The 14,306-nt window shown below is 37.2% G+C and overlaps 1 protein-coding gene across 8 annotated transcripts; it reads right to left on the bottom strand.

The window, feature by feature from the left end:
* LOC107612946 (DNA primase small subunit) lies at positions 654 to 13,098 on the bottom strand. Of its 8 annotated transcripts, none has more exons than XM_021108698.1 (19): positions 12,766 to 13,031; positions 12,459 to 12,504; positions 12,126 to 12,269; positions 4,756 to 4,903; positions 4,616 to 4,666; positions 4,357 to 4,532; positions 3,967 to 4,038; positions 3,765 to 3,876; positions 3,271 to 3,355; positions 3,119 to 3,170; positions 2,982 to 3,043; positions 2,788 to 2,903; positions 2,589 to 2,704; positions 2,353 to 2,421; positions 2,150 to 2,207; positions 1,847 to 1,920; positions 1,441 to 1,528; positions 1,234 to 1,313; positions 654 to 1,072 (listed from the first exon to the last, which is right to left on the bottom strand). In XM_021108698.1, the coding sequence occupies exons 2-19, from the start codon at positions 12,471 to 12,473 to the stop codon at positions 1,010 to 1,012; spliced, it is 1,581 nt and encodes a 526-aa protein (XP_020964357.1). In that variant the 5' UTR covers positions 12,474 to 12,504; positions 12,766 to 13,031; the 3' UTR covers positions 654 to 1,009. The 8 variants fall into 8 exon arrangements, with proteins under 8 accessions (XP_020964357.1, XP_020964353.1, XP_020964354.1 ...); XM_021108694.1 differs by having other exon boundaries at positions 669 to 1,072; positions 12,459 to 12,500; positions 12,766 to 13,098; XM_021108695.1 differs by having other exon boundaries at positions 669 to 1,072; positions 12,126 to 12,237; positions 12,460 to 12,504; positions 12,766 to 13,094.

Raw genomic sequence — 14,306 nt, 5'->3', positions numbered from 1 at the left:
ATCTCAGTTCAGTCTCACTTCCGGAGCTTCTCCATCTAGCGTTGCGTGGGAACGGATGGATTGCCTGGTTGCCTTGTTGTTGTCTTTGTCATTGTCAGCGTGAAAAAATGGCGACAGTAGTGGTTAATAGAGTAGTAGAGAATAGAAGGTGGTTAAAGTAATGGCAATGGAGGTGTTTTGAGATTTGGAAAAGAAGAGAGGAGGGGTTGAAGATAAAGGATGAAGGTAATTTTAAAATTTTATTAAAAAATCAACATAAATTCATAATTTGGGTACTTTTATTGTACGGAATCCATCTTTGATGGATACAACGTTAGTTTCGTTAGTTTCCTTTTTTAATGGGTACTTTTGTCGGCGTTCGTAAAGTTCATGGATACAAATGGTTGTTTTTCCTAATTTAAATAAAAAAATCCCAATTTTTAATATCTAAAATTTTTATAAATTTTTTTAGCAGCTATTTTCTGTTGCAATTAGTGTGGTCTTTAATCCAACACTTCCCACATATAAATTAGGTTAAATGTCTATACAAAAATAATAATCCATATGGCATATGGCGCATTCTTCCAAAATCCTACATCATAAATCATTCATTCGAGTTTAAGATGATAGTAAAGCATGTCTAGGACCCATTTACAGGTCATATACTATGGTGAAAAAGAAACTAGTAGTTCATGTAAGCATCTGTGTTATAAGTTATAACTTGTAAATGGAACTAGTATCTCATGCACGCATCTATGTTATAACTTGTAATTGAGTTATGCATTACATTACATAGACCTGAAACCCAGAATCTCCCTTCCCTTTCATACGTCCTTATGATGAAGCATCCAAATACAATCCCATACTAACTCCTATCCGATGAAGCCTAAAATAATAATATCGAAATTCAACGACTATACATAATTTATCAATGCTTGTGTTATAGCTTACATGTTCTCAAGAATGACTTGACCCCCATTTAAATTCAAATGGGCTTCCAAAAGGAACATGGCCAATCATGGAAGTGAGACTACCAACTAAGGAGATTCTTCGACTGCTGTAGTTTCGCATTATAGGAGCTTTCCATTTCCTCCTGAATATTATTTCACAGTTAGCAATGCACAAGAAACAAAATGCAACTTGCGTTTCCTCTCTCATTTTTGCAGACATTCCAAAAGCATTTTAAAACGTGCCACATTGTTGTCAAGCTAGAAATAGGTAATACTTAATAGAGAATGAAGAACTGATTCAAACCTTGCAAATTTTCAGTAATGGCTGAAGGAAGGATGACCTAAAGAGCTTGATGGCATTTGCAAGTGAAGTTTTATTCCATTCTGCCATAAGTCAAGGTGACGAAAGCCATTAGTTGGGAAAATCTTGATTCTTGAACAAGATGTAAAAATAGAACAATAATTATATGCATGGAAAACTAATTATTGCCATGACATGCAAAAATTCTACCAGAAAGAAACCTAAGTATTGTCAGAGTATCAAACAAACCTCCTTCAACATCAGACCTCAAGCCCTCCCTATTCAGCTCTTCCAAAAGCTGCAATTTTAAAATTTTCACAAATATTAAACATACATCATCCAAATGGAGTAATCAGTAATGTGAATAAGTTCAAGCATTTTTTTCAGTTCAACCACTTCCACATGGTAAATTGCATTAGTAAAGGGTGGGACCAGAAGAGACAACATTAAAGTGCAGCAATTCCCAAGTATTCAACTATTTATAGAATACTCCTCATATTTCAAGTTTGGCAAATAGTTGGCAAAATAAATCCAACCCTCCTTTCCAGAAGGATGAAGATAACCATTATAGTGTGCATATTTTAGTTAAGTAAGAAGATAGTCATTGTAGTTGTACCTGGATAAGGGTTGGCACCGTCGTGGGATCAAATTCTTCACAATTATTTGGGTTGATGGGGACACAAACACGGCCTACAAGGAAGAAATAGCCATGGCATGTTATAAGCCCTAACTAACTAACACACTTATCCCTATTTTCATAGGGACGATGCACTATCTAACCCGAAACAAAGGAGGATAAATTTTCTCTTTTAATATTCTTATAGCAATTACAAATTAAAAACAAAAATATGACTTAAGAGTCAATAGACACTTAAATCAACAACTTGCTATCAAGAAAAAGTTGATATGGAAAACATACCTGTTTTTGGGTGCACACAGAAGGGTGCTTTGAGCAAATGGTTCATATGTTTAGAAACCTAAAATATAAATACGTCCAGCCAAATAAGTAAAGAAAATTGTGTTATGAGGACTGAGGAATAAATATGAATGCATAAGTTCGAAGCCAATATGAAAACCATCAACAAGAATACATGGGGAAAGAATGCCAAATATTAGACGAACCTCCATATCAAGCCTAGGATATGTATAGGTGAACACAATCTCTTCAACACACCTACGCACCCCTTGTGCCTATGGAAACGCAAAGGAAAACAACAACAACAATAAAAATATCAGTATCTAGTTTGTACAATGAAGCATCTAATTACTCAAGAAAGTCATAGCTGCACATATTTGATGCCATTAACCAATTGCTCCCAAAAAAACAGCATGCCTCAATACAAATGAGACTTCCATACCTTATGTTTTTGCAGCAACTGTTTAAGCTGCTCCCATCGAACAATATTAATGTCTTCTTTTGCACTAGAAGACCGCCTACTTTCTTGCCACTTTCCTCGAAGTTCAGAAGCAATAGCTGCAAATACAATTTACTCATTATATGCCAGATGATAGCAGGAAATCCACAAGCATCATCATACAGTGATAGGAGAAAAATACATTGATCAGGAATCATCTCTAGGATCTTTTCATATCTCTCCTCGCTAGAAAGTAAATTTTGACTTGTAAGCAGTTTTGTCTCAAAATATTCCTTGAGAACTTCAGTATATGATCTCCTACAGATATGAAATGTTATTCAGGACATTGAATTATGGATTTAGCTAGGAAGGTCAGTTATTCACTATCGAACTTACGCCAGAAAGGGATGCAGAACTTGACCCATCAAGGAAACCTTCTTATAGTTATTTTCATTTCCCTGGAAAGAATATAAATCAAAGATATACTTAATACATGACTCGTAAACTAGATTATTAGTACAAAACTATCATACCTTGTAGACACGAAAATAGTCCGCAACTGCTGCTCTCTGCTCATTAGACAACCTGTAAGTGTAATGGTAACATTTGAAAATATGTTTATGGCCCTTAGTAGCCAAACCAAACCAAAAACAAGTTTTAACTATATAGTGTCTCATGGCCTCACCGTCTTGCCTTTCTATCACAGACCCAACAATGTACACCACGCCGACCACTATATACCCAGAGAATATGTCTAAACCCAAAGTCATCTGAAAGAATAAATCAACACAATAATTAAGCTTGAGTGCATCAGAAGACATTACTTCCAAATAACTATCTGACAGTAGGGGTGCACATCGGCCAGGCCAGGCCGAGTTTAGTTAGACCTGGAACCGGCCCTAATATAGCACTGGGTAAAAAAAAGCAAACCCAACAAAATATGCCTCGGGTCTGGGCCGGGTTTCAGGTCGAGCTGGGTCTTGAACACCCCTATCTGACAGCACAAAGAATGGTGCATAGACAATAGAGGGATATACAATAGTAGTATACACAAGTAAATGTTAGTAAAGGCCAAAGAGACAACTTTAGTCTCGCACTTTCATTTCAAACAATGTATAAATCACAAATTCTACGCTAGCTTTCAGTCTTTCACAGTATGTATAAAATGCACAAAATTACCTCTTAAGGAAGTATCTATTACTTTGACAGCTACAGTCATTAATGGCCAGCAATTGAGACAAACATCAGCACCTGAGCAGCAGTATCTAACATCATCATAATCTGACATATCCTACACATGATAATTAACCAACAAATGTTAAGAATCCCACAAAGAAGTAGAAAAACTCACAAGTACATTTTAATTTGAAGAGCTTCTTACTATATCAAAAATCAGCTCCCTCTCAACCGGAGTGAGAACATTATCTCCAGCATAAGCATTCCTATGTGCAGGCTGTAATACATTTAAAATAGACATCAGAATTCTTCCAAAAGTATCCTACATTACAGATTTTAGGTGGGGTATTTATGAGTTGGTGTGCTATATTTATTACTCCCCTATATGTTGCTTATTTCTCTGGTCACAACACCCAACAATTCACACAATCAGTAATATCATCTTTCTCTCTTTTGTCTAGTTAGTAGTTACTCTATTATTTCCACTGAATAACCATGAATCTTAACACAGACTATTTAGTGAATTCAAAAATATATGCATCAATATCCTTCAGGATTAAGAGAGAATTAAAAGAAACAAGCTTTCATATCTTACGTTGAGGTTGTAGATGGGTCCAATATCTATCTTTAACGGGCACTTGTCTTTGATGGAGTTTTCAAGTTCGGTGGCACTATTGAAGGTATTGTAGCGCACAAATATATCGTTATCTAGGGTGTACGAGAATTCCCTTCGTCCCAAGTAAGATGAATCACAAGCAGGATGCTTCCCATCTACAAATACAAAAACAAAAATATAAAAAAGATTAAAAGAAAAGATTATGACAGTAGACTGGTAGAATGGAATTTAAGCTTACCGTTGCCGTATGACATCCATCTATATAAATCAGCATGAGGAAACAGCTTACCTGAGGTCCAAAATATCAATGAATAAGCATAATTATATAATTATTATGAAATTTTAGGAATAATGAAATAGGAAGAGAAATTAAGTTACTGTAATATATTTTCAGATAACTGGGGTTGAACTCATTAGGAAGGGCCGCGATTTGGCCTTGCTGAGGCAGTTTTGGTTCATCAATGAGCATGTCATCGCTTTCTTTATAAGCTCCTTGGCGAGTCATTTTGCGACGGTTGTTGGGGATCTGAAATTGAAGTGTGGAGATGTATAAGACTAATCGAAAACAGCTTAGAGAGACAGCGGAAATAGCAGATTGGAGCAGATGGCAGGAACCAGGGGTATTTGTGATGCGAATTGGCTCGGTTTTGATAGGAAAAACCATCTGATCCTATCGTACCGAATTTAATTGGATTGGTTTGGTTCGGATTTTTTGGTTTTTAAAACTAGTTTAAAATCCTAACATGTCCAAATCATATTTGATGTACTAAAAACCTGTTTTTATGCTATTTTCAGCCAATAAAATGAAAAAAAAAATACCAATATATGAGAAGTAACAACGTTAAATTTCATAAACTGCAATCATACAACACAATAACTAACAAAATTCAAAGTTCAACAAATAAAAACATAGTTCTTGATTTAAACTCAAGTTCAGCAATGACAAAGCAAAAACAAAGGTTTTCATAGTTTCCATTTGAATTTTCCAACCACATTTTAATTATTCCATTCATTCACTTGAAGGTCTTGAAGTTACAACCAAGGTTGCGAGAACCGGACCAGTCATTGAACCGGTTAAGTAACTGGTTCAATGGTTCAATGGTTCAACCGGAATTGAACCGTGGTTGAACCGGTTTAATTAAATATATAATAAAATTTATTAAAAAATTAACTCTCCCATATGTAAATTTCTGTTAGTCAATCAAGCATTCTCCAAGACATCCAAAACATGTATCCAACCTAAGAATCACAAGCATAATTCAACCAAATCATATGAAGCCATATAGTAAATTCAATACAGAGTTGTGGCAATGTTTTTATTTTGAATCAATAACAGCAAAACAACAATTCACCAAAACAAATACAACAGATTGAATTTAAAAACCAATCTCAGCCGAATTAATAAATTAAACAATTGAATTTATAACTCAATCTCAGCAGAATTAATTCAATTTGAACGGACTGAATTCAAATAAAAATTCAAAACATTAATATCTCAAAATTCAGCAGAATAATCAATATACATCATATGCATGATCAGAATAAATTTCAAATTTCAGAGGGATAGAGTCAGGGAGATAGAAACAGGGAGAGTTAGAGACTGAGACTTGAGACCTGAGAGGCTTGAAGGCTTGAAGCAGAGAAGAAGAGACTTGAGACCTGAGACCTGAGACCTGAGAGGGTTGAAGCAGAGACTAGAGACTTGAGACACGACGAAAGGTAGTCGCTTTGACTGCGAGACTCCACGCGAAGAGAAACAACGACAGTGAGACACAGTTTGGAGCATAGAAGCAGAAACGACGCCAGCGAGGAGGGGAGAAGCAGAAATGACGAGGGGAGAAGCGGCGACAACCCAGGGCGAGGAGCAAAGAAGCGGCGACGACCCACGGCAAGAGCAGCAAAGTGGCGACGACCCACGGCGACAGAGAGAGCTCGGACAGAGAGAGCGACAGAGAGAGAAGGGAGAGAAGGGTCCGGTGATGGGTTTGAGCTTAGAAGTGGGATGGTGGGTGGTGGCTGTTCTTCGAATTCGAAGAGAAGAGAGGATTGGGTGGGATTAGGGTTTTCTGCTGGTGTGAGAGAGAGACAGAGAAAGGGGTGGGGTGGGGTGCTATCACTTATTTATGAAACAAAACAAAAACAGAAGAACAACATTCAGTGTTTGAGCATTGATAACAAAAAATTGATTTCTGAAACAAAACAAACACTGCAAAACCAACAGAACAGCATTTAGAGTTTGAGCATTGATCACAAAAAATTAATTTCTGAAACAAAGCAAACAATCAACAAAACAATGAAAACAGAAATTTTTTTCCTTCAGAAGAAGAAAACAATGAAAACATGAAGCATATAATAAATCAATGATCACCAATATCCAGCAAGAATCTCAAAGATAACAATAAATACACAACAACAATTTAGCAAATAAACAAGAACAAGACCTAAATAGAAAATCCAACAAATTAAATCACAGAAACCTAACAATTTAGCAAATTAAAACAACAGCAGCCCAACAATTTAGCAAATTATCAACTTAACAAGTTCAAGAACAGAAAATCACAACAAAAATAAATAAATAAAAATAACAGAAGAACAACAGAACAACAACACCAGAACAATTAGCAAATTAACAAGTTCACACTAACAGTTAAAATTTACCAGAAGAACACTAATGCAAGTGGAATCATCATGCTAATATGTTTTCTACAAAGGTGCTATTTGTGCAGCTAAAATTTCCTAATTACTAAGATCCAATTATTCTAATTTCACGTGCAATCAACTTACTAAGTTTCTAAAAGCTAGAAATGATAAAACCAACCGGAAATATGGTTAAAGCATTTCATCAAACATGTTGAGTGCGGTAAACTTGAAACGAAATAAGAGAATTCAAAGCTTAGTATCAATGTGATAGAGAAGAGAACATAACTATTGTATACTTTAATTCAGTCTATGAAAAAAATCCAAACCACTGCCAAATCAAATAGTTACTTATTGTAATAGAAATAAGAAGTTGCAGAGTTTGAAGCAGATTATTGGTGTTGTGTGAGTGTATTGTCTGGTGGTGGGTTTAGGGAACTCACGGCGGCAACAAAAGAGAGCAGTTCGACGGCTAGGTGGAGCGCGCGGGTTGGTTGCAGAGTTTGAAGCAGGGCAACGTGACTTCCAGACGAACGCGAACCCGAACGGTGAACGGCGAGTGAACGCGAACGGTGAACGGCGAGTGAACGCGAACGGTGAACGCCGAGCAAACTTGAACGGCGAAGAACGCGAACGAAGACGACGGACGCCGAGCTCGAGGAAGCAGCTGCGATCGGTGACAGCGAACGGGGGTTGAAGACTTGGAGCACGAGGGAAGCTAGATAGACGGACGGACGGACGGACGGCGGCAGTATGCCACTCCTTGAGGCGGCGTTGGTGTAGGCTTACAGTGCTAGGGTTTTTTGGCTGAGTTTATGTCAATGAAAGAAAGGGAGGGAGAAAGGGAGAAAGAAACGGAGCAGAACCAAGAGAAAGTAAGCAAATAAAAAACGACGCCGTTTCTTTTAAACAGATCGTTCCCTGTCCGGTTCAACCGGCTGGAAACCGACTGGTTCGACGGTTCTCCTCCGATTTTTAGAGAAACGGTTTTAGGGGGCAAATCGGACCGTGATTGCTGCCGATTCACAGTTAGACTCAAAGGTTTGAAAAACCGGACCGATCATCAAACCGTTCTAATTATTGGTTCATTGGTTCACTGGTCTAACCAGTGATTCAACCAGAAAAACCGTTTTAAAATAAAATAATAAATAAATTATAAATAAACATCCTAAAATATAATTATAGTATAATATAAATATTAAAATAATTTTCAAATTTAAAAAACTACATTAAATGCCATCAATCAAATTCATATAATCTTATTAATATACAAACTCAAGTTAAATAGTATAAAAAAATATCAAATATTAAATGTCAACATATAATCTAAATTTAACTTTTGGTTTAACTTGTGTAGTCGAATAATTTGGCTGGGGATTTAAATTATCGGGTAGTCCTTTTAGTTATAAAATACATAAGAAAAAAAAAAGGCACCATGATAATAAAAATTAAAGATTCTTTGAACATTGAAAACCAAGCATTATATCAAAAGTTACAAACAATTCGGAATGATTCCTGGAAAGCAACAGATGCTACCAAATAATACTGCCTGTATTCCTGTAATAATTGGTACAGATGGATCAAATAAATAAACAAGACAACATTACACTAAAATTAAGTAATTGCCAGTACCACTTTACTTTGGTGTTCAATTGTTCAAATGGAAGCAGGTCAATTTGTACATGATACAAGGAACTAAATTACATTGGTCAGCAAGGTCTAGAACATATAACATCATCTATGCACACAGAACCAACATGGCAACATAAGTAGGGTGAAGGAAAAATTCAGTTATGAGGGAGTGGAGATAAATGTGAGAAAAGCAGAGAGAATGCATAAAAAATCATGGAGAAAGAGTCTGAGGTTTGGGCAAGGAGGAATAATACCCTCTATGTTCTATGATATCTCTATTTCTCTGCTATTTCTATACCTAATACCATTGAGATCACAAGAATTTCCTCTGATACTTCAGCAAATCAATTACAGATTCTGTAATCAATATCTTAATTCCTACTATTATTACTACTACTACTACTTAAGTCCTTTCTTGTTGAGATGCATAACTGGACGGACTTGTTAACAATTTGCAACTACAAAACCAGTAAAACCAGCAACTACAAAACAAAGCCATTAGCAAATTTGAACAAAAAAATTAGGAGCCATCAGCAACTAGTAAACCAGAGTAACAAACTAACAGAGCCATCAGTAAACTAACAGAGCAATCGAGCCATTGAGCAATTAGAAAACAGTCACACTAAAACCGAGTAACAAATTAACAAGTAAAAACAGCCACAAGCCCACAACACAACACAACACAATGAACATAAACAGAAATTGAACAGTTCACAGATGAAGTTCCAGAAATTGAACAGTTCACAGAGCAAGTTCATATAAATTGAACAGTTCACAGATGAAGTTCCAGAAAATTAAACAGAAATCTAAGTTCAGCTCACAGAGGAAGTTGAGCTGCAAAATAGAAGACCAGCCAGCTTAATTTTCAGATTTTTTATTTCTTATGCTCAGCAGCAAACAAAAATTGAGCCGAGGACCAAACACAAATTGACCAACAAATAGAAATTGTGCAACAAACAGGAATTGAGCTGCAAAATAGAAGACCAGCCACATCCAGTTAATTTTCAGATTATTAATTTTTTATGCTAACCAACAAACAGAAATTGAGCAGAGGAACGAAGAAGGAAGAAGATGAGCACTGAGCAGAGGAAGTTCACAGAGCAAGTTCACAGAAATTGAACAGTTCACAGATGAAGTTCACAGAAAATTAAACAGAAATCTAAGTTCAGTTCACAGAGGAAGTTCACAGAGTATCAATTTCATGCATGTTTCTACCGGGGTCGATGGAAGAACATGAGCAGAGGCGAAGGACAAAGAAGATGAGCAGAGGACGAGTCACTCACCTGGGGTCGATGGAGGGCTACCGGTGTTGACTGTTGAGGACCGTGCGATGAGAGGGCTACTGCGCGCTGGTGTTGAGAAGATGAAGACGATGGAGATGGAGGGCTACTGGGCAGGAACCACGCGACGATGGAGATTGGAGGGTTACTGGGGCTGAGGATGGCGACACCAGGGGACGAAGGATGGCGACAGGGGGGCTATGGTTCAGGGCGGCTAGGGTTCTCCATTGGAGATGATTCAGATGAATCATGAATGAATGGAACTGGCCGGTCAACGATTCAGTCCAACCGGCCGGTTTTTGGCCGGTTCGCTGGTTCTTGAGCGGTTCTTCTTTGCACGATTTTCAGATGAGGACCGGATCGTTTGTAGCATCGGTTCGCGGTTAAACCGGTCAAACCGGCCGGTCCGGTCCGATTTTCACAACTTTGGTTAGACTAATCGAACAGGCCGGTCTGATACGGTTTTCAGATCAGCTTCAATTTTTCTTTTCTTTTTTTCCCTCAGTGTCAAAACGACGCCGTTTGGTGGATTTTGAAAAAACCGGTCCTTACAAAAACCCAACTGGTTCAGTCGGTTCAACAGTTAACTATCGATTTGACCGATTTTTCACCGTTTTTTTTCAGGACAATTTTGGAGATGGACCGGACCAGCTAGATGATCGGTTTCCAATTAATCCGGTTGAACCGACCGGTCCAGTCCGGTTTTCAGAACATTGCGAGGCATCGAGAATAAAACTAGTTTTCCCGTCTAAAGAGGGGTTGTTCCAGCCGGGGATGCTTAATTGTTTTGAAAAAGGGGATAAACGACGTCGTTTAATGCCAAAACTCCAAACTCTAATTTTACTCCTCACTCGTCCCTCTCACACTCAACATCCCTCTTAGCCTCTAAAACAAGGTTCTGAAAACCGAACCGGTCATCGAACCGCTTTAATCACTGGTTCACTGGTTTAGTGGTCCAACCGGTCTAACATGGTCCAACCAAAAAAATCGGTTTATATTAAAATAATAAATAAATTATAAATAAACACTTTAAAACATAATTATAGTCTAGTATAAACTTTAAAATATCTTCAACCACAATCTTAAGATCTTTAGATAGTACAAACTTAAATATTTTAATGAATTGAAGCTTTTGCTTTCAAAGTTTGCTAAGAAAAACCAAAATTCTTTCTTCATCCTATAAATGTTTGCTTTGGAAATATTATCTAAATTAAAATTATTTCAATCAACCACAATATTATAATCTCATCCAAATACAAACACAAAAGTCAAATAACAAAAAAAATAAATAATCAATCACAAACCATTCAATTATTCACCATATTCATATTACATGTCAATTTGCTGCATAGAGAATACTAACATTTTGAGTGTTGTTCATTCAGCAATAGAGAGTATGTAAAGGTAGGATTGGGTGAATTAGAGAGATGGTGTATTGAGGCCACTCATGAGGTGAGCACCAATCAACCATTTGAGATCATTCCTTCTATTCCATATTTATATCATAACCTGAATCTATCATGTCATGCACAGTATGTTGGCTCAGCCTGGGAGGAACTGAAACATATTGAGCAAGTTGTAGGATTCAGCCTGGGAGGAACTGAAACACATTGAGCAAGTTGTAGGATTCCTAGTAAAAGTCAGTTTTACAGAATCTTAAATTCATATTCAAACAATCAAACAAAAAGAAAGTCAATATTGCTCATCTTCCATTCAATTCTTAATCTCAAGTATTGCATCAGAAACCCAAAAAAACATTTAATGAAGTAACAAAGGAGCTCTGCCCAGTGAGTGTCCTCTTTTCAATTTATAGCTACCTGTAGATTGATATACCTCAATTCCATTCTCTTTCTAATAACAAGAACAATTAATTCAGATCAACATCATGAACAATTTATATACTTAACAATTTATAAAATTAACAAATTATCAAAAGGTCAAGAACAACATAACAACTTAACAATCTAAAATTTAAAAGTTAAGAACAGCACTAAAACATTAATTTATCAAATTAACAAGTTAATAAGATCAATTAGAATTGAAAATCAAAATAACAAGAACAACTAAAGCTTTAAAATACAGCAAACCAACAAGAAAACAAAAACTTGAACAACATACTAATCATTAAAAACAACAATTAAATAAAATAATAACTGAATAATTAATACAAGAAAGAACAAGTAAAGGAAAATAAATTACCTTAGGCTGGAGCATGTTCTGAAATTCGAACAGAACAGGGAGAGGGAGCTGGAGCTTTGAAATGCAACGGAAATGGTTGACCAGAAACAGAATGGTGGTACATGACAGCAACCAGCAACCAGCAATTACAAAACAACAATTACACTAAGATTGGTACATTATGAAACAGAGCCAGTAACCAGAGCAATTACAAAAAATCACAAAATATTAAAATGAAATTTTGAACAAAATTTTCATAAATTAAAAGGAAGAAGAACCAAGTATCCAGAAATTAAACAGAACCAGTAACCAGAGCAAAATTAAAAAGAAGAGCCAGTAACCAGAGCCACTAACATTCCAAGCAAACATGAGAAGAGGGAAATTCCAGGGAATAATCTGACCAGCAACACCGATCGGTTCATACAATGTTTGCACATGATATTGCCCATCAGCAATGTTTTCAATGTTTGCAATGTTTCCAATATCAATATTACAGGCTTAGCAACCCATTAATCTCATAGATAATTTGCATAGTGATACACAATAAAAAAAAAAATTAATAGTAGCAAGGTTGAAATCAAGAACATCAGAAACAAATCACAGATTAACTGATTAACCAACAAACTAAAACCACAATTACAGTTACAAAAATAAAAAATACCTTCGAGGAAAGGGCCGCGCGATGGAACAGAGCAGACGCCGCTGAAGGGACAGGAGCGCGGTGGAACAGAGCTGGCGCGGCGGGACAGTGGCTGCGCGATGGAGGCTTCGACGATCGAACGGTGGCTGCGCGATGGAGGGAAGGAAGTTTGCAATGTTTGCTGCACGAAGGAAGGGAAGTGAGGGAGCAAGCGGTGGCTGTTCAAAGTTGGAAGTTGCGACGGCGACGGTAGCAGGCGGTGGTTGGACGGAAGTGAGGGAGTGAGGGAAGAGCAGGAGTTCGATGAGAGAAGCTCTGGACAGTGGCTAAGTGTGAGAGAGGCAAAGAACGCGTTTTGGTAAGAGACGAAGTTAGGGTTCAGGGCTCCACCACACAAAAACGACAGCGTTTCAGCAAAATTCAAAAAACCGGCCGGGTCACGGTTCGGTTCGACCGACCGGTTCCTGGCCGGTTCAACGGTTCAACGACGATTTTTAAAATCTGCGGTTTTAGTATCTGACCGATTCATTTTTTGTGTCGGTTCACGGTTCAACCGGTTCGACCGGCCGGTTCGAACCGGTTTTCAGAACCTTGCTCTAAAACACTCTCGTCTTCACTCGCACCACCCACAAGCCAATACCCACGCGAAGCAGCCAGCAACTCGGCTCAATCATTCCGTCGCCGGGTCTCGTCGTGGTTCGTGTGTCGCCACCTTCTTGGCCTCGTTATTGCCGGCTTAGTCAAGCAGAAGCAGAAGCAGCCAGCAACTTGCCCCTGGTTCAGACGTCATCGTCTTCTTACTTCTTGGCCTCGCCGTCGCTGCCTTCTCGCCGGTCTCGTAGCCGAGTCGCCGTGGTTAGTCGCCTTTCCCTATTCCCTCTTTTTCAATTTTCCCTTGTCCCTGTCAACTCTAGTTCACAGCTTCTTGCCTTCTTCTTTAACTAATTAATTAATTTGCCATTTTGCTGTAATTTCTACATTATTATCAAATTGTAGAAATTTCCAGAAAAAATAGAACAATACTTAAATTACAAAAAAAATAGAAAAGAATGTACACATAACATAACCAACATCACACAACAAATAAGCACAATATTAATCAATAAAAAAGGCAAGCAGCTTGAGAGAGACACATTGATCAAAATTCTATAGTTTAGCTAAATGGTGTATATATTGTCCATAAAGAATTCATTGTCAACCCTAGTCCATTGAATAAAAAAAATTATCTAAAAAAAAAAAGAAATAACAGCCAAAGAGATATCAACACTTAACTACTTGGTAGAAGCTAACACAATTAAAGCTAATGCTTGATCATCCCAAACAAAAGAAAAACAACTAATCAATCTTTTGATAAAATAATAATTACACCATCAATAGTACCATTCAACATACGCTAATGTTGAAGTAAAATAGAACAATTGAATTGAAACTCTAAAAGAGGAAGAATCACACAACCATTTATTAAAAATCCATGAAAAAAAAGTTAAGTTCCTTCTCCTTTCACTGAGGAAAACAAGTAAACAGTTTGTGTGCATATTCTATATCTGCGCCAAAATACACAA

Source organism: Arachis ipaensis, chromosome B08 (assembly GCF_000816755.2).
Source record: "Arachis ipaensis cultivar K30076 chromosome B08, Araip1.1, whole genome shotgun sequence".
NCBI classification, from domain to species: domain Eukaryota; kingdom Viridiplantae; phylum Streptophyta; class Magnoliopsida; order Fabales; family Fabaceae; genus Arachis; species Arachis ipaensis.
The sequence above is the reverse complement of the archived record's forward strand: the minus strand, read 5'-3'. Positions and strand labels throughout refer to the sequence as shown.

Excerpts from the sequence above, each read along its gene's own strand:
- LOC107612946 (XM_021108694.1), bottom strand. Across the intron at positions 4,039-4,356 it reads GACCCATCTACAACCTCAAC|CCTGCACATAGGAATGCTTA; the intron begins GTAAGATATGAA and ends AATGTATTACAG. Across the intron at positions 3,044-3,118 it reads ACTATTTTCGTGTCTACAAG|GGAAATGAAAATAACTATAA; the intron begins GTATGATAGTTT and ends TATTCTTTCCAG.